The sequence below is a fragment of the Dasypus novemcinctus genome, chromosome 4, assembly GCF_030445035.2.
Source record: "Dasypus novemcinctus isolate mDasNov1 chromosome 4, mDasNov1.1.hap2, whole genome shotgun sequence".
NCBI classification, from domain to species: Eukaryota; Metazoa; Chordata; class Mammalia; order Cingulata; family Dasypodidae; genus Dasypus; species Dasypus novemcinctus.
Genome location: NC_080676.1, coordinates 27,277,006 through 27,297,561, shown reverse-complemented (window position 1 = coordinate 27,297,561; position 20,556 = coordinate 27,277,006). Strand labels below are relative to the sequence as shown.

The 20,556-nt window shown below is 37.5% G+C and overlaps 1 protein-coding gene and 1 long non-coding RNA gene across 5 annotated transcripts in view; one reads left to right on the top strand and one right to left on the bottom strand.

The window, feature by feature from the left end:
- Positions 1-4,954: 4,954 nt before the first annotated feature.
- Positions 4,955-18,319, top strand: CCNL1 (cyclin L1). Of its 4 annotated transcripts, XM_071214583.1 has the most exons (12): positions 4,979-5,395; positions 5,705-5,779; positions 6,249-6,358; positions 8,094-8,166; positions 12,302-12,422; positions 13,465-13,529; positions 15,238-15,337; positions 15,444-15,548; positions 15,642-15,783; positions 15,997-16,108; positions 16,291-16,389; positions 17,483-18,319. In XM_071214583.1, the coding sequence occupies exons 4-12, from the start codon at positions 8,144-8,146 to the stop codon at positions 17,829-17,831; spliced, it is 1,116 nt and encodes a 371-aa protein (XP_071070684.1). In that variant the 5' UTR covers positions 4,979-5,395; positions 5,705-5,779; positions 6,249-6,358; positions 8,094-8,143; the 3' UTR covers positions 17,832-18,319. The 4 variants fall into 4 exon arrangements, with proteins under 4 accessions (XP_004454482.1, XP_012379104.2, XP_058151178.1 ...); XM_004454425.4 differs by lacking the exon at positions 8,094-8,166 and having other exon boundaries at positions 4,955-5,395; XM_012523650.4 differs by lacking the exon at positions 8,094-8,166 and having other exon boundaries at positions 4,975-5,395; positions 13,759-15,337.
- Positions 18,320-20,076: 1,757 nt separating this feature from the next.
- Positions 20,077-20,556, bottom strand: part of LOC131278189 (uncharacterized) — a 34,737-nt gene continuing 34,257 nt past the window's right edge. The window contains exon 3 of the long non-coding RNA XR_009185448.2: positions 20,077-20,253. This is a non-coding gene — a long non-coding RNA (uncharacterized lncRNA). The remainder of the gene's footprint in view (positions 20,254-20,556) is intronic.

The window sequence follows — 20,556 nt, the reverse complement described above, 5'->3', positions numbered from 1 at the left end:
GAGGACTACGTGAAATGCAGTTGTTAATACATGAACAGCTCATATTTAAAGGCATACTCTAGGGTCTCTGCTGTTAACAGAAATTTGATAAGCTTCTTCTTAAGGTTAAATTCTCCCTCTGTTAACAGTGTAGCTCCTCTTAGTTAGGGGCTTATACTTCTTTTATTCAGCCTAAATTATGGTGTTGGGTTATTAAATTCTATGGTCTATTGGCGAATAACTGAGAGTTCAATAAATTAATACCAATTGTGATTTTAGGATTAAAGTACCTGAGGTTTAAATAATATGAAAAACATGCTCCCCAATAGGCTGCAGAGTCTAAGGAATAAGAATTAACTTAAGCCTCTGGAAAATGATTCTTTAGGAGCCCCAGGGAGGCCATTGATAATTCCACTTGTCTCTTCAGTTGTCATCTGAAGCCTGAACTCTCGAAATAGTGAGAATATAACTTTAGTTACCATTGGATTTCCTTTTAGACATACGTGAGTTCAGGGTCTACTAGCAGGATATCAATTTGTTGACAAAGAAAATAAAGAATATAATTTGTCACAAATGTTTCACAACAAGGCCACGTATTTGTGGTGGGGTGATGTATGAGAACACTATTGATATTATGCATGCTAGTTCTGCAAGTTCACAACTTTTACTATATACTTACTGTTTATAAATATTCATGCATGAATGATTGCTTAATAAGTTGTTTTTAAAATAAAAAATATAATTAGACTTATTCCATTTTTTCCTAACAACTTAATCATTTACTTTCCTAATGGAACAGTCTCATTATTTAGACTAATTTCTACTTTCATACAATTAAAATATGTACTTTATTGCAGAGTGGATGAAGCTCAGTGGTTGAGCACCTGCCTCTGACATACAAGGGCCCAGGTTGAAACCCCAGTATCTCCTGGGGAAAAAAAAAGTGCTTTATTTTACCCAACTCTGGATTGTTTATAATTGATTAGGTCTTAGTCTTCCCACATTTTAATGTTGACATTTTAGAAGCTGGTACATGGAAAATAGCTTAGAACCAATTTAACAATTTTTCCAAATTATGATTTTCCAGTAATTTGACACTGGAAAGGATAGAATACTCATAAAAAATTTTAAGCCACCTTCTTTTTTTTTTTTTCCGAAGGTTTATTTATTTCTCTCCTCTTCCCCCTCCCCCAGTTGTCTGTTCTCTGTGTCTGTTTGCTGCGTCTTCTTTGTCCGCTTCTGTTGTTGTCAACGGCACAGCAATCTGTGTTGCAGTCATCTTGTTGTGTCTGCTCTCCGTGTCTGCAGCACCATTCCTGGGCAGGCTGCACTTTCTTTCGCACTGGGCGGCTCTCCTTACGGGGCACACTCCTTGCGCGTGGGGCTCCCCTACGCAGGGAACACCCCTGCGTGGAACAGCACTCCTTGCGTGCATCAGCATAGCACATGGGCCAGATGCACACGGGTCAAGGAGGCCCGGGGTTTGAACCGCGGACCTCCCATGTGGTAGGCGGACGCCCTAACCAGTGGGCCAAATCCTTCTTAGACAACTTTGTGGAATAGAGTCACTAACCCCATTGCTCTCCAACCTCTATAGTCATGGATATTTAGAAAATGAAATTTAAATTAAAAATAACATCACGGTTTTTATAAGTATTTACAGAAGCTGATACTTCTATAAACTATTGGCCCACTCCCTTCACTTTTGTTGGAGCTGGAAGTAGGATCAGTGAAGACAGAAAAGATATCAGGAGTAGAGTGGTACACCACTGGAGAGCCACTGGCTCTTTCCTTCCCTCACATGTTTGTCAATTCTGGGGTGTTTCTCATGAACTGAGAGTGTGAAAATACATTATAAAATATATCAAGATATCACTAAGCCATCTTATTGGAGAAAACTTCCCATTAAGAAATATTCTCAAACATAAGTTAAATTGTGTTACTCTCAAGTCATTACAAATATAAGTTGTGACTTAATTGATGCCCTATGCTTCAATGCAACATACTGGTTTTTAAAAAATTTATTTTGAAATATGTAATTTAAGACATACAAGAAGTCACAAAAATAGAACAGAGTTCCTATGTACCATTTACCCAACCCTCCCCAATGATATCTACAACTATAGACTATCAGAACCAGAAAATTGTCATATTAATTCTTTTTTTAAAAAAATTTCTAATGTGCTTACACAAAATCATCAGTGAAAGAAATTGAAGATACTTTAAAAGTTGTAGTTAAAAAATTTTTTTTCTTTTTAAAGAAGCTTTAGATTACATAAATGTTACATTAAAAATATAGGGGATTCCCATATACCCCATCCCCTTCCCCTCCCACACTTTCCCCCATTAACAACATCTTTCATTAGTGTGGTACATTTGCTTTAATTGATGAACACATATTGAAGCATTTCTACTAACCATGATATATAGTTTATATTATAGTTTACATTTGCACTGCACAATTTTATAGGTTTTGGCAAAATGTATAATGGTCTGTATCCGTCTTTGCAGTGTCATGCAGAACAATTCCAATGTTCCCAAAAATGCCCCATGTTACACCTAGTCTTCCCTCTCCCCTCAGAGTTAAATCTCTCTCCTGAACACTGGGGAGGAAAGTCTCCCTGCAAGCAGCCCGGTGGGAAAGGTGAAAGAAAGAGGTGACATTCAGACAGACTAAGAGCATTTGCCAGCACTAGAATTACACTATCTTGAAGTACTGTTTTTCAGTCCTAACAGAACAACCACCGCTTGGGTTAACCCCAAACCAATTACATCAGCTTCTCAGAATGCAAGGCTTAGGCTAGATATCCTAATGTATGGCCCAGGTTTAGAATCAGTCATTGGGGCCTTATTAAGGGTGATTTAATGTTTTTTGTTTTTGTTTTACCCAGTTTATTTGGATTACCATCATTTCAATTTATAATCAATAACAAAAATTATTACTGAGCTAGTTCACCTTTTTTCAAATTCTTTGAAATTAAAATTATAAACTGTATTCACACTTACAAGCACCTCTCAATTCAGACACGTTTCAGGTGTCAGTAGCCACATGAGTCTAGTTGCTTCCATAGTGGACTGTGCAGTTCTAGATCCTTGCTATTCAAATTATAGTCCACTGGCCAGCAGTGCTGGCATTATCCAGGAATCTGCAAGAAACGCAGAATTTCACTCCTCAACCTGGATCTACTGAATCATAATCTGTGTTTCTAACAAGTTCCCGGATTTTGTACTGCTGGTCCACAATCCACAAGAGTATATATGTCAAACTGACTCTTCCTCTAGAACTTCACTAGTTCCCTGAGGCAGAACCTGTTTTCTACCACTGTTTTCTCTCCACCTTCATCATTTCTACACATAGCACTTAATATTGGCCAGGTACTGTATACTAATACTTTACATGTACTTTCACCCCCATTTTACAGAGGAGGAAACAGGGGGACTGATGAGCTATATAACAAGATCATCTAAGCAGTAACTGATGGAGCAGGTATTTGAAACCAACTAGCCCTCCTCCAAAGTTCTGTGCCTCAATGAATAATGATCTGTTTACATATTTCTGACTCCTACCTTAAATATAACCAGCTCTACAACATATAACATAACTTAAACATCTTTGCATAACAACACCTATATAAAAATCTAAGTGTTTTTGGAAGGGAGAGCCTGCATTTTTTTCTACTAGGACTGCCCTTTCAATACCACATGCCCTGGAGTATAATGCCATTTCCATAGCGCACCACTTCATTTTAGGGATGCTAGTAGTGTGTTGTAGGCCTTTGTTAAAGCACCTCCTGGGTAACGCTTTTGAAATGAGATTTTAAAGTATGTTCTCCTTTAGTAACAGTCGTTATCACTGACAAACATCGAAATGTATTCAAATTCCCTTTGCTTTATAGATCCAAATTTCAATGCACTTTTCATAATCAAATAAGTTTTAAAACCTGGCAAGGTAATAGAAAGGTAATGAGACTTCTCATCCCTAGACCCTATCTTAGGGGTTCAGGCATTGGATAAAAAGGCTGTTTGGTGTAAACCGAGATGTACTCTCAAGTCCTTTCCTTCCAACTTCTGGTTGTTTGGCCTATTATCATTGCTTTTACTCCAAATTTGTGTAAAACTTGAGAAGAAAAAAAAAATAATTGAGGTTGATTTCTCCCATTTTGCCTAATTGTGGCAATCATGCATGAATACATGGACTCTTTGGGCATAATCAAAGAACCTCTGTAGGTCCTGGCCCTGAAACTATTTTTGGAAACTGTGGCTCGGTAATTGGGCGGGCATGAGTTTTGCAGGCAGAGCTGGGTCGGAGTCTGTTGGAATCATCACGAAGCCTTTACTTCAATACCACTGGGAACCACGTGCTCCTACCAGTTTTTTGGGGGGAACCGATGCGGTTCGCATACCGTTTTCGAAAAATATGGTAAAGCAGTCCTCTCCAGATTCCTTGCGGATAACTTTAAGTTACAAGTTTGTTCACACACAATACCACAGTTACCACTTCCATCCAAACTCGGTTGTCCGAGGAGTAGCTGGGACGTCAGGCGCTGCGGGACAAGGTTGGCCTGACATTCCCGTTTGTCCACGTTGAACACGCGCCGCTCAAAGGCGAAAAACTGGGAGTGCGAGAAATGAGGAGGACGGCTGTAGAACAAATATTACTAAAACAGTTCACGAAGTTTAGAAAATCTAGTTAACTCTAATTTGAGCATATTTGAGGATATCTTGTAAAGCTCCCTTATTTTTTCGATGAAAAATATTACGGACGAAGCACTGTATACCCGGCTTAACTAAAAAGACCGCTTCTATGACCACTCCGGGGCCCTGGGCGGACGGCGTCCTCCCAGTCACTCTGAAGGGCCTCACAAGCAGCACTAGCTACTTCGGGTGAAGCCCCGCAGCCGCCGTAACCCGCTTCCCTGCGCGGCGGGAAGAGGGGCCGCCTGAAGGGACTAGTTCGCGTGCGCCGAGCGAGCGTGGTGACGTCAGGGCGGAAGCGCACGCTGCGTGCAGCGGCCCAGAACCCGGCGGTCACGGGAATATCCGTCGCGCCGAGGACGCTGGTTAGTTTCGCTCCGGGTTCCGGCTGCGTTGGGCGTGCGTGCAGCTCGCTTAGATTATGGCGTCCGGGCCTCACCCGACCGCGACCGCTGCCACCGCCGCCTCTTCGGCTGCCCCGAGCGCGGGCGGCTCTAGCTCCGGCACGACGACCACGACGACCACAACGGGAGGGATCCTGATCGGCGATCGCCTGTACTCGGAAGTTTCGCTCACTATCGACCACTCGCTTATTCCGGAGGAGCGGCTCTCGCCCACTCCATCCATGCAGGACGGGCTCGACCTGCCCAGCGAGACGGACCTGCGCATTCTGGGCTGCGAGCTCATCCAGGCCGCCGGCATTCTCCTCCGGCTTCCACAGGTCAGTGTTTCGGCCCCGGCTCTCCCAGGCGCGCCTCTTGGCCCTGCCGTGCCCTCCTTCGGTTGCATCCCAGTATCATTGAGGCCCCCCAGCCGGGCCCCGGTAGGGCGGGAACGGCGCTTTCGGACTCTCCCCAGGACTCTCCAACTCTGGAGCCGGAGCGTGCCTAGGGCGGGAGGCCTTCGAGGCCGGGAGGCCGGGAGGCGGGAGGGGGGAGGGGGAGACGAGCGGCGGCGGCACAAAATGGCGGCGGCGCCTAGTGCGGGCCCGCCTGACCCCTGCGCTTCCGTTCTCCTCTGTTGTCTGCAGGTGGCGATGGCAACGGGGCAGGTGTTGTTTCATCGTTTTTTCTACTCCAAATCTTTCGTCAAACACAGTTTCGAGGTGAGCACAGCGGGGGATTTCTTCATCCGGAAATGGGAAGGGGGGCGTAGTGTCAGCACCAGCTTTTCCAGAAAGGGAGTGGTTAGTTTAAGCCTTTGTGCTAGTTCTCATCGTCCGGGAAGTGGGCAGCTTGGGAATATGTTTTAAAATTACAAGATGGATCCTGAGCCCAGGTCCACTCTTTAACAAGAATAACACTTTCCTACCAAGTGTAGCAGAACTCCTGTGAGGTCGAACCTTGACTCAAGATACAGAATTAGGAATTAAGCAATAAAAAGAAAGTATAGTACCAGTATAGCCTGAAAGTCTTTGGCCTGGAATATTACTTGTAATTTCATTTCGACAAAGGTTAGCCCAGTTGTGTCCTAAAGTTTCTTCCTCAAAATGAGTTTCTTAGACTTTGAGGGAGGCACTTTTTTCTTTCAGTCATCTTAACGATTGTATTTATTGACTTCATGGGGTCTTTCAGATTGTTGCCATGGCTTGTATTAATCTTGCATCAAAAATCGAAGAAGCTCCTAGAAGAATAAGAGATGTGATTAATGTATTTCACCACCTTCGGCAGTTAAGAGGCAAAAGGTAAGATTGGCATTATTGAACTTAGTGTCTCTTACTCTCCGGTACTGTACACCAATCATCAAAACATTCTTTCCTGGCAAGTCAATACCAATGCAAGGGAAACTGACTTAATTGAGGTGTTTTAATTGAAGTAGGAACATATTGATACTTATTTTATTTTGGAAAAACCATAATTAACCAGTTATCTAACTAAAGTTTGTAGAGGCAGTTGCATTTATGGACAATCGTAACAGTGCTGTGAAGCCAGTCCTGTGGTTTAAGATTAAACAAGAAAGGGAATGAGAATACATTTGGCTCAAGTGTGAGTGTATATCTGTAAGTTATTTTTTCCCTCCCCTCTCTGGAAGACTGAAGGTTGGAAGTTTCAACAATGTAGTTCAAGTTAATATTGTGGCAAAGTTCTGTGTAGATTATGTTTTTCTATTCGAAGTCCCAGTTAATTCTTTATCAATTGAGGTTGGCTTTTGTTAGAATACTTCTCAACATTGAACTACGATATATCGCATAATACCGGATCTGAAAGGACTGCAGGATGATAAAGTGTGGAGTTTGAAGTCAAAGGGATTAAACAGGTATTTTGTTTTGGTCAGATACAGTCTCAGTGAGTGGGTTAGAAATATAACTCATAAGATTGATTGGATTTCATTCAGTTGAGGCCCATTTATTTGATCTTGTAAGAAAATACAGAGACCGAAACAGTATATGTTGTGACTACATAACACTTTATGTGGCCTTCTGCAATTTTGTGAGGCAAACAACAAAGTTTAGTTGCAGGACTTGCTGCATCTAAGGTGATTTCTAGTACATCCTGCAGAACGATATACTTGGTCTAGGTTAGTTGTGTTCACTTTTTAAGGAATTGTGGTTATGTTAGATAAACGTGTACCGAGTTTGAAAGGACGTTAGTTATAAAAGGATTCTGTTTTGTTGGGTGTTGGTTATGACCAAACCAGTATTCCACATCAGTGGTCCTTATTGGCTGAATCAAAAAGTTGGTAGTAATGGAACTATTTAGGGACAAGCAGATGTTAAAGCACCTTTAAAATTATTAGTCAAAAAGTCTGACACATTGGTGTCCATGTATTTCTCAGAGTATTTCAGTTTTTCTTAACATTTGTCACTCCATCTTTCCCCATTCATTCTAACCTTATCCAGGGACCGTGATTTTTAAATTTCACTTTCAAATCTTAGTTTTTTTTGGTGAGGAATCCTGGAAATTGAGAAGATTTCAAATTAGAATTTAGTTTGGTCTGAGCTTAACCTTGTATTTAGAGACCTTGTTGTTACTTCAGGGTATATAAAACAAATGCACTGTCTAATAAAAGGCTTTTCATCTTTAGTCAAAAGATTCTTTTTGCTTAAAAGAGAGTTTTCTGGTGGTATTCTTTGAACCATTGAGCCAGTTATTATATAGAGAATTAGAATTTTCTTCCTTGATAACAGATTAGGTTAACTACAGAAACGTTGGAATTTAAAATATGTCATCCGACTTGTTGAGTCTGATGTAACATTGCTTTTTTTGGTCATTATTTCAGAGAAATTGATTTTGTTTCACTCTAAGAAGTGTGATTATAGCAAGAAACTTAAAAAGGAGTTATTAATTGCATGGAACCTTTTTTTTTTAAAGCAGGATGTAAAAGTTTCTATGCATTTTGCTTTTGCAAGTTTACTCAGATACGTAACTTGTATATGTTATTAACTTCAACTCTTTTTTCCCTTGCAACCGACTATACAGCGACCAGCTACATTTACCAAAGCCTGGGTGATGTGGAGTGGTACATAGAGATGAAGCTGTCGTCATGGCAACAGTGAGTGAAGTATCGAAAATCCCCAAGGAGAAGCCAGTGCTCTGAGAATAGGTCACTGGAATCGGGGACTAACAGGTTGGCCACTGGTGAACCATTTAGAAAAACTCCTGTTCCTTGTTATAAGCTTTTGTCTTTGCTGTCCAAGTTATTAAAACTGTAGCTTAGTATCTTGGCATAGGTAATTGTCATTAGAAAGTACTGTTGATACATGCTTTAAGTTAGGTAAAACATATTGTCTCATTGATGGTATACATATTTTGATCTCGTTTGTGCATAACTTTAAATTGCTGTGTGACCTTGATAGTTACAGATGAGGCATAATTTATAAAAGACTAGGTAAGTGGTTTTCAGTCCTGGATGTACAGTACAATCACCAAAGGAGCTTTTTAAATGGTACCAATGGCCAGGCCCCATCTTGGATTATTTGTCTTTTTCCCCTTCGGTCCTTTTTTTGTAGCTTAATGTTTAATTTTTATGACTAAACTTCAAGGGAAGATTGCTTTTTAAAATTTCAGTCTCCTTTTGAGATGTAGAATATTCCAATTTTGTTTTTGTTTTAAAGAGCCCGTATTTATTCTCCAAGGCATAGGGTAATGATATTAAATCTTATTTTCAAAAATGGCTTTAACCACTATCATTGGTATTCTGTAGTGTGATTTTCAGTGTATGGATTTAGAGTTTGAGGGGTCTTAAGTGATGTTAACATTTAGTACAACCTTCCTCTGCAGTTTATTTCTGTGACTCTACAGGTGGATTTCAGTTTAGGCAAACATTTCTAAAGAGAAAAATGATCTTTCTTTGACGTAGATACACACTTCTGTATTTTGGAAAGCAATTTGCCTGTTTAAACTACCATCTAGTTCAGTATGCTTTTGGAGATGTAGTTTCAAAATGTCTCAGTCCTTATACCACATGAGAATAATCATGTTTGGATTTTTTTCTTTTTTTAAATTGGTATATCAAACTACTCAGATAAGTTCATAAACTACCAATGACCAAAAACCAAGATTTTGTATTAGACCAAAGTTTGAAAATTGTTCTTGTCATAAAAGTTCACATGAAAACTCTGACTCTGGAAACTTAAAGCAGGGGTGGTGGGGTTAGGCTTGTGTGTTTGTTGATAATGAAAATTACTGCTAGCTTTCTGTGAATAGATCAGTTTCTTTTTGCAGGAGATAATTTTACATGCAGCAGCTTCACATTTTTATTGGCTTGTAGGAAAGTTACCTAATTGGAGAGGAAGAAATTCTAGCAAGCTTTAATTCAATTTAATGTGCTTGTTGTGACAGAGAAAGTGCAAATTGATTCTTGGTTAATTTCAGTAAAGAAAGCACTTGGCTTAAACACTATGAACTTTTCTTTTTCTGCTGATGGTATGGAAACACATTTTCCTGTTTCTGATACAGCATCTTTTCAAGGTAGTTGTAAATTACATGTAAGATTGCCTACCTTGATTTTGTGTCATGAAACCAATTCTGAATGTGAGATACATCACATACCTACAAAGTTAACTTCTGAAAACAGTATTAGCAGACCTAAATAGGAAGTTGCATAAATAGTTGAATTGTAGTAAGTAATGGGTTTGCTTTCCTTAATCTGTTTTGGTGTTATTGGGACTTTGACAAAACAATAAGGGAAAGTAAAGATTATGGCACAGTAGATGGGAAACAAGAATTCATTTAAACAGTTACCTCGTGATTAAACCTGATTTGGGACCAGACCATAGCAGTTGTTCAAACATGTTCAGCTGGTTAATTGTAAGAATAGCTGAGTTTTATCAGACTCTGGATATTTTGATTAAAAGGGGAAAATTTTCAATTCAGCTGTGTTTTTATGAAATTTTATAGGGATTCTAATACTCTATTTTATTGTCTGATTTGGAGGGTTAAGAATTAAAGTGGTACAGCTCTAACAAGGGAGGTAGGCCAGCTCCTAACACCAGTCAAAAGAGGGCCATCAGATAAAATTAGTTATTAGTCTGGGGTGGGTTTGAGGTTTTTTTTTTTTTTTCAGAGTTCTTGTAATAACAATAAAACCAGAAAATTTTTGTTTTCATATGTATATTGATTGCTCATTTGAGATAAAAAAAATTTTTTAACTGAGCAATGAACTTTTGTAGCCTACTATCCTGATAATGTTAGAAAGCAACTCTTTCCAAGTTAGTGGCCTCTCTTCACACACCTTTCACAGTGCAGTTAGTAGATCTATGAATTGAATTGCACGAATGCCGTTTTTCAGCATTCCTGATGTAGATAACAGCTAAAAATAAAAGCTTTTGTTTAATGGACTTTGATAAAAATCATACGCTTATATACAAGACTTTGTAATAGCTAAGTAAACATAAACAGTTTTTAATGTTAAGGAGATGGGAAAATAAAAAGATAGCTGTTTCTTACTCTAACATATCACAATAGAAGTAATATAGCTTATTTCATAATTGTTTTTGAATCTTCAGGTCAGTATATAAACATGTTTTGATTTTTAAATTTTGAGTTTATAATTTTCTTCATTAGGCTTGCATCTTGAAATGTAATTTTTTTTTTCTTTTTTTTTTGTGAATCGGTAAATATTCAGAATGACTGTCTTTTAAAAGAGTGTTGGGTTCTACCTCAGAACAAAAACTTATTCCTTTTGCTGAAAATAAATTGAATATGAGGGAAAATATTTACATGTTCTCATATACTTACCATATAATCAATGTTTTAATACAAATGTATTTTTTGTTCGTTGACTCTAAAAATATACCAGAGATATAGATACATTACTTTTTTTTTTTGAGGTACTGGGGGCTGGGGCTTGAACCTGGTACCTCGTATTTGGGAAGCTGGTGCTCAACCACTGAGCCACATTGGCTCCCCCATGAGTTGGTTTTCTCGGGGTTTTTTGCTTGTTGTTCTTGTTTTTTCTAGGAGGCACTAGGAAGCAAACCCCAGACTGCCATGTGGGAGGTATTGCTTGAGCTATATCTGCTTCCCTACATAGACTTTTAAAAAATGAAAGTCAGTTTCCTTAACAGTTCTCTTACCTTGAAAGCAGTTTTACTGATATGTGCTCACATACCATACACTCCATCCAAAGTGTACAGTCAGTTAACAGTTTGGGAAGTAACCAGGTTTGAATTACAAAACTTGAGTGTTCCATAAGTGATAGTTTTTTCCCATATAAAAAGAACTCAAAAAAACAACTTGGGAAGGCATCATTCAAATGTTCTGTTTCAAAGCATCCAAAAACTGACACACGTGTCCTCCTTTATCTTAGAAACTTTTACATATATCCTGTGTTATAGAAGCTTTTGACGACATTAACGTTTAGTCTGACAAAACATTGAATGTATTCTTCTGGTTCCCTTGCTGTGGTTGTGCCTTCTCTTTTGCATTGCTATCAAATATGTTGCCAAATAAGAAACTCTGGTGGTGGTTCTGACCACAAAATTCATGGTTTAACTGACAAGTTTAGACCTGTTTTTCATAGATCTTTGAGTTTTGAGCCTGGTTCTTTAAATTTGCTCTTCTTGATTTTTTTGGTAACTGAGCCCTTTAGTTTTCTGGTTATTAGAGATAGATTTTTTTAGAACAATTTGTTTAAATACATTACCCAACTAGAGGAATCTGAATTAGCTATGCACTTTTTCTGCCTCCTAATTTCTACTTGGGTCATAAACTAGCCAAGAGATGATATTTTTATACAGTGAGTAAAGTCGCCATAATCACGTGATTTCCATAGTACTGTAAATATTTTTCAAGAACATATTTGTTTTGCCAGTGAATTACTATTTCTTTACTATTATGGAAACTTATAGGGTTTGTGATGATAAATCTGTCACCTAAGTTAACTATATACCCAAAATATAGCTGGAGCTGGTAAGAAGAAATTTGAGGCTAGCCAAGAGCAGCAAGTGATTTTTTTTTTTAATAATTACATTGCTGTTATTTCTTTAGGAACTTAGTCTATCTAGTTGTATATATTTAATTAGCGTAACTTGGACAGCACAAGATTAATGCTTTAACTTGTTTGCAGGAGTTTAAAAAGCTGGTTTCTGTTGCCAATAGTTGGTTGGAAGGGAAAATGGAGATGCCACAAATAACATTTTTTGGATGTGCAAAACAGTTTTGATTTTATTTCTTACAAACTATAGGACTCCAAGCCCCCTGATCCTTGATCAGAACTACATAAACACCAAAAATCAAGTTATCAAGGCAGAGAGAAGGGTGCTAAAGGAGTTGGGGTTTTGTGTTCATGTCAAGCATCCCCATAAGGTGAGTTGTAGAGAGCAAACATTATATTCGTAAGTATTTAGGGCTTTAAATTTTTATTTTACCAGAATTTATATTTAAGAGTTAACCTAGATTTTAATTTAAAAAGATATTCTTTTGGATATTGGTATTTATTAGTAAAATGGGTGTCAAAAAGATGGGAGTTCAAATCATTGTTCTTTATTGTGTGACCGTAGATGAGTTACTTTTGCCTCTGATTAAGTCCAGTTTTCCCCACCTAGATGAGGTGGGGGTGGAAATCCTTATCCCATGGAATAAAACACCAGCATATACTACATGTATGTAAATTGCTCAAAGCATGTTATTGAAAAGTTCATGGGATTTTTAACTATGTCTTTGTTTTCGTGTGATCAATAAAAACTAACAGTGGTTACAAGACTTGGGTGCTCTGGGGTTAGGACTATCTGGGATAGAAACTTGACTCTGCCATTAGCTGTGTAACCTTGGCAGGTATCTCTTGCTCAGTCTTTGCATTTTTAAAATGGTAAAATTGGAATGATGGTAATAGAGGTCCTTAAAGCCCTCACATGACCTGAGATATGTCTGTTTATTGATGGATATAAGTCACTGCAAAAATATTAGTGTTTCCTGTAACACTGTTACTACTGTGTTGCGTAATATGTTTCATACCCACTGTGTAACTTCCTTAACACATCTAGCCTGTAGGCCTTTTGGATATGTAGAATGTACCTTAGGCGATATATATAAAATGCGTAGTGTGGGGCCAGTCACACAGAGTGCTCATGAAAAGTGAGCTTTTGTATTTAATTGAACTTACTCCCATTTTTTTCTTCACAATTTTGGAACATATTTCTAAACAATTTTAATGAAGTAACAGTATCTTGAAATTGATTCTGCATTGAATCTGGTACGTTTTAGGTTGGTCTGAATTATGTATGCAGTTTTATAGAAGAATTAGAACTGGCACCTAACATTTTCAATTGATTTATTCACTGAAAAATCTGTACTTGAATGAAAGAACCACCAATATGCTAAATAGAATTATTTTTCCCTTGTCCTTCAGATCATTGTTATGTATTTACAAGTCTTAGAGTGTGAACGTAATCAAACCCTGGTTCAAACTGCCTGGTAAGTTGCTTTTTTATATTTCTTTCCTAGCCAGGAAAACAGAAGCAGAAATAAAGTAAGTTTTCATTTCCCCTTTCCAAAATAATGAATAAGTTTGTTTTGGGGCTTTTGTTTTTTTGTTTTTTAACCAAAAAAGCTTATTTCTGCTTCCTGTTTTCTTGGCTTGACTAATTACTTTTAATGGAGAACTCAATTTAACTTTGTTCTTTTTTCTACTCTTTAATTAAAGGGTAGTCCATGATGGTAAGTCATAGAACTCTGCCCTCTGCACTTCAGCCCATGACCTCAGGATGGCCTGATTGGCTGCCCTGCTCTCCAGCCAATCCAGTGCAAGCTCTCATCCGAGATTCACTGAAGTGGTGGTCCATATCCATCTGGCAGCATCTTCTAGTCTGTCGGGGTGTCAAAAGGATTTGTATATTTGCTTCTAGAAGTAACTATTTGACATGCCTATGTATTTAATGTATACCTGTAACTATCAAAATGAATAGTTCATTTTTGATAGATTGTTGTCCAGCCATTATGAATTAAATGATTTTTTTTATAAAGTTAGGAGTTTATTAAATTTCTATTTTTAGAATGTGTAGCATGAGTTCTACCAAAGGAAATTAACTTTTAGCTCAAAATGGGCACCTGTTCCCATAAAGAATGAATTTTTAGCTGCTGGGCTATTTTAGGCAATAATATTAGAAGTAAGAAGTGCTTCATTTTTAAAAGAGATGTTAATATTAATCACTTTAGAACTTGGACTTTTTTATGCACATGTGTTTTTTTGTTTTTGTTTTTTTTTTGAAGTGCTGGCATATTTAAAGGTAAAATGAATTTGTGTTGTGGTTCACCCACAACTACTGTTTTGATAAAAATGTCAAATGGTGTGCAGGACTTAACATAATTTTTAATGTTCTCACCATGCTTCTTTTGGACTGAGTAATATTAGAAGTATTTTAAAAGTCTTAACGTTGCTTTGATAAAATGCATGACCTTTATTACATGTTTTATACTACAGATTTTAGCAGTGTGGGTAAGGATTTTAAATAGTCCACTTAACTTTAGTTTTTTAACCTTTGAAACAACTTGTAAAGTGTTTTAGCTTAAGAACCTTGCTGGGAGGACTTACTAAGAAAAATCCTGCGATTTAGTAACTGAAATAGTTTACAACTCTTAGTTGCAAAATAAGGTATGTAAACAGGCTGTTATGTATTTATTGCTCTTCGCTTCCCTACTTAGATTTTCTGAAGCAGCTTTAGTGTTCTTAATGTGCTTACAGAATTTGTCTTTTTACCCATCATAATATTTGGAATTTTTGAAAGGACTTGGTGACACTGCTTTTCATTGTGGATAAAAGGAGAGATGGTCAGTAATTAATGGCTTGAAGGATTGTTGGAGTGCTTTATTTCTGAAACTAGTTATTAGAATTGTCAAAGCATTGCTTTTTATCAAAAAGAAAGACTTAAAAATAATTTCTATTTGGAAGAATAATATGGTATTAACGGTTTTGATCATATTTAGGAAGTCAAAGAATAATCTTTGTGGTAAACTTTTATTAGTGATTCTTGAATTAAGAATTATATGAGTTATATGCTAGAATATGAAGATGTGAATATAAATATGAGAAGAAAAAAGAATAAAGTAGATTGAGTCTCCAATCATAAGTTTCAGAAGAACTGGTTTGTTTACATAAAAAACTTACAGTTGAAATATTTTTCAGGAATTATATGAATGACAGTCTTCGAACCAATGTTTTTGTTCGGTTTCAACCAGAGACTATAGCATGTGCTTGCATCTACCTTGCAGCTAGAGCTCTTCAGGTAGGTGAATATATCTCATTTTGTGTACGACAGGATAAAGAACAAGACTTAATCATTCTGACAAAAACCAGTGATAACTTAATCTAAACTACTCTTTATGGTTTAGATTCCACTGCCAACTCGTCCTCACTGGTTTCTTCTTTTTGGTACTACGGAAGAGGAGATCCAGGAAATCTGCATAGAAACACTTAGGCTTTATACCAGAAAAAAGGTAATTTCTGTTTGTGTTTGTGCTAATATACTCTCAATGCTAAGAATCTAAACTACTAAAAAGGGAAATATTAAGTCTATTTTTCTCCAACAGCCAAACTATGAGTTACTAGAAAAAGAAGTAGAAAAAAGAAAAGTAGCCTTACAAGAAGCCAAATTAAAAGCAAAGGGATTGAATCCTGATGGAACTCCAGCCCTATCAACTCTTGGTGGATTTTCTCCAGCCTCTAAACCATGTAAGATTTATTTAGAATGAAATGATTTGGGGGCACTGAAGGTATGTGTTTTAGCATTTAACAGTTGTGTAGAAACCATGACATTAAGTTGTTACTGTTCTCTTCATGAGTTAACTAAAGACCACTATTTGAAAGCATGATAGTTAATATTTAGAAATAATTTTTGGCCCTCTGTTAAATCCAATAATTACACATTATTATTATTTTCTAAAGCATCACCAAGAGAAGTAAAAGCGGAGGAGAAGTCACCAGTCTCTCTTAATGTGAAGATGGTAAAAAAGGAACCTGAAGATAGACAGCAGGCTTCTAAAAGTCCTTACAATGGGTGAGTACACTTGAATTAAAAACTGGCCTGCAGAACTTTGTTTTAGTTTTGTTTTTAAGGTTGTCTTTGGTGAGCTTTTTTTTAATATATAGCATTTTTTAAACTTATTTTTTTTTTTAAGATATATAAATCACAAAATGTTTTATGTATTTTCTAAACTGAAATTGTGTTTTTGTGTGAAGTGTAAGAAAAGACAGCAAAAGAAGTAGAAATAGCAGAAGTGCAAGTCGATCAAGATCAAGAACACGCTCTCGCTCTAGATCGCATACCCCAAGACGACAGTAAGTAAATATTTCCTTAGTCTAAATAAGATTCCTAAAGTCTTATTTGGAATCTTAATAATGGTTGTGGGTTTTTTTCTTTTCTAAAAAATCAAATGTGTACTACTTATAAAACTAGGCTACAATTAGGCAAATTATAAAAAATGAGTTTAGGAGTGTACTCTGGTTTTTTCGGTTTGTTAGTTTTTTTGTTTTGTTTTGTTTTTAAGATTTATTTATTTCTCTCCCTTTTCCCTCCACCCCAGTTGTCTGTTCTCTATTTGCTGTGTCGTTGTCTTTGTCCGCTTCTGTTGTCAACAGCACGGGAATCTGTGTTTCTTTTTGTTGTGTCAGCCCTCTGTGTGTGTGCGGTGCCATTCCTGGGCAGGCTGCACTTTCTTTTGCACTGGGCGGCTCTCTTTACGGGGCGCACTCCTTGCGCGCATCAGCACTGCACGTGGGCCAGCTCCACATGGGTCAAGGAAGCCTGGGGTTTGAACCGTGGACCTCCCATGTGGTAAACGGACGCCCTAACCGCTGGTCCAAGTCTGCTTCCCTGGTTTCTTAATTTTGTGATGATGTATCTTAATGGCAACCTCCTGTTTCCTCCCATCTTTTTTATTTTTCTTCCTTTTCAGAAGTGTAGGGTGTCTGGCCACAAAGTGCTATGGAGGATTATAATGTGAAAACCTGTCTTTCTGTTTGATTTTAGTTAGTAATTGTGAATATTTTACTAAGCCTTATTATAAGTAACCATGGCCAAAGAATATTACTTAGTTAGCTTTCTAACTGGCTTGCTAGCTCCTAGTGGCTCTTTTTCAGTGGCACTTTGTGCACGTGAGAGAAGCGATAAAAAGCACAGCTCAAGTAGTTTGTAAAAGTTGCTAATTTACTTTGCTTCTGCCTACACTTAACAGTACCTTTGAGATTTGTATAATGTGTACAGGCTTGGGTGTAGGGGTGGTGGATGGGGACAGTTAGAAAAAAAGTCTTCAGTTTTGGCCTGTCATTGATAATAGTTCATAGTTTTATTTTGAACCGGTTATGAGCAACCACCAGAATAATCTATTCCCAGTAGAAAATGAATCTAAACCTCAGTTTTTTCCTTCTTAAGTTATAATAATAGGCGGAGTCGATCTGGAACATACAGCTCGAGATCAAGAAGCAGGTCCCGCAGTCACAGCGAAAGCCCTCGAAGACATCATAATCATGGTTCTCCTCACCTTAAGGCCAAACATACCAGAGATGATTTAAAAAGTTCAAATAGACATGGTCATAAAAGGAAAAAATCTCGTTCTCGATCTCAGAGCAAGTCTCGGGATCACTCAGATGCTGCCAAGAAACACAGGCATGAAAGGGGACATCATAGGGACAGACGTGAAAGATCTCGCTCCTTTGAGAGGTCCCATAAAGGCAAGCACCATGGTGGCAGTCGCTCAGGACATGGCAGGCACAGGCGCTGACTTTTTCTTCTCTTTCGAGCCTGCATCAGTTCCTGGTTTTGCCTATCTACAGTGTGGTGTATGGACTTGTAATCAAAACATTAAAAGCAAACTGATTAGGATTTGATTTATTAAAACCCTCTAGGTCTCTAGAAACACTGAGGACATTTTCTTTTGAAAAGAACTATGTTAATTTTTTTTGCACATTAAAATGCCCTAGCAGTATCTAATTGAAAACCATGGTCAGGTTCAATTGTACTTAGAGTTGTGTATTGTTTATTGCTATAAGAACTGGAGCGTGAATTCTGTAAAAATGTATCTTATTTTTATACAGATAAAATTGCAGACACTGTTCTATTTAAGTGGTTATTTGTTTAAATGATGGTGAATACTTTCTTAACACTGGTTTGTCTGCATGTGTAAAGATTTTTACAAGGAAATAAAATACAAATCTTGTTTTTTTAAACTGCTTCAAATACCTTATTAAATAAATTATTTAAAAGACCAAACTTTAATAGTAAAATGGCTATACTGATTGTCTGACAATTCTTGCTTTTTTTTTCTCTATTAGATAAAGTTTGAGACTATTGCAATGCAGTTCTTACCTGCATTGTGAGCTTTTGTAAACAGTTCGGTGTATTAATATTTTGAAGACATGGGGAAAAAAACCTGTGGCCCATACAAGGGAACATAAAGTATGTTATAGTACTAAACCAGTCAAGTTAAAAACTGATTTACACGTGAATGGTAGCATTAGATTATTTTAAGTCAGTTTTTAAGTACTGCCTCTGAAGTGAGCTGCTCTATTGAATAAACTAGTAAATAAATGCAACAGTGTTATGATTTTTCTCTAGGTCAGGAGAATTCAGTAATAAGCTGAATCTCCCTGGACCTGACTGGGTGATGAAGTCTGACAACGAATAAAGTTTGATGAAAAAGCCAGGAATTTTACCCAAATGATTGTTTCCTCCGATTATTCACACAGGCAATTTTTCCGAGTGCTTTGAATAATGTGAATGTGCTTCGTTTCCTTGTAGTTACATTTAGTTTTACATTAAATTTTTACCCACCTTGTTTATTTACCTTGTCCACTAGACTTGTTGCTGTTTGAAAAAATCAAATACACCCACAAGGTGATGTAGATTTACTGGCATTTAATAATCAGTTACAGGTTCTGAAGAGTATTCCAAAGAAGAGGTCCAAACATGTAATCAGGTAGGCAGTGGGCCGGGGAGGAATAGGGAGCCTTAAAAGGGGTCTTTGTGGGATTCATTTGGATATAAAAGTTTTTGGTGTGCTACTTAAATAAACCGTCTCTATAAAAAGTGAGACCTAATTTGAACTGTAAGTTTCTGAAAGGATAACCCATTAAGATTTTTCTACATAGGGTTTTTAAAATACCTATTTGAATGCCTACTGTGCTATAAATTCAGGTTTCTGAAGAACTTAAAACTGCCTCCGACTGTTAAGCATAGTTATCTTTATAAGATGCATTCTAGAAAGGCAAAGGTATTTGTGAACAAAGAAGCTGTTAATATTGAATTCTTAGTGTCTAAATTACTTGTTACTGGGTCGTAGTCATGTTGGGAAGTAGCAGTGGGAGAGGGTTTGAAGATGGTACTGAGGATCTATACCTTCATGCAGAAGGAAGTTTAAACATGTTTTTAGAGCTGGGTACAGTGCTAGGCAAGGATTTTTTTTTCAGTGTCCTAATTTTCGTTCAATGAGCCCTGTTTCTGAATCATTTATTTGATATTTGGATTAAAAATTTCTCCCAGTTCTTTTTCAAAGTATAGCATTCATAATGCAGAAAAGATCATCAGAAAACTAGCTTTCATTTTTGTTAGCTTTATTTTTAGTGTGTGTATATATATATTTAAAGATATTTAGATTATATAAATGTTAAATATGAAAAATGGGATTCTCATATGCCCTATCCCTCAAACATTTTCCCCCATTAACAATATCCTTCATTAGTGTGGTACATTGTTAGAATCGATGAACGCATTTTGGAGCATAGCCACCAAGTATGGATTTAAGTTTACATTGTAGTTTACTCACAATTTTGTAGGTTTTGGCAAGATATACAATGGCTTGTATCTGTCACTGTGATGTCATTCAGGACAGTTCCCAAGTCCCAAAAATGCTCTCATATGACACCTATTTTTTCCCTCTCCCTGCCCTCAGAACCTCCAGTGGCCACTACCTCCATGTCTTGCATTGTTGGAATCACACTAAGTCTATAGTAGAATACCAATAAACTTACTTTAGTCTATAGTTCATTCCCCAATCCTGAGGATTCTGGGATGGGGATGGGCACTCCACCTCTGAGAAGGGGCCTTGATCCCATAGAGCAGATGGATGGGACTCTTGCTTGCAGGTGTAAACTCTTGGTTCTTTGGAATGGTCATTCATCATCTCTTTGTTGTCGTGGGTGAGTCCACTGAAATGGAGAGTAGATGTTGCAACTCTGTTAGAGATTCAGGGCCCACCGGGTACAAGGACAGCCCAAAGATTTAAGTCTCTTGGATGAGTACCTATCAACTTTAGAACTAATTACAGGTTCAGATAGAAGTGTCAGAAGAGCCATGTGTAGGGAAACCACAACTGAGTCACACCGGGGAGCATAAATTCCAAAGTAGGGCCTACAGGCAAGGCACCAAACTCCTAAGCTATCTTCCTTGACTAGTGTCTAGAGACCTCAGAAGCCTTGCAATTTGAGATATTTACTGTGGCAGACAATGAG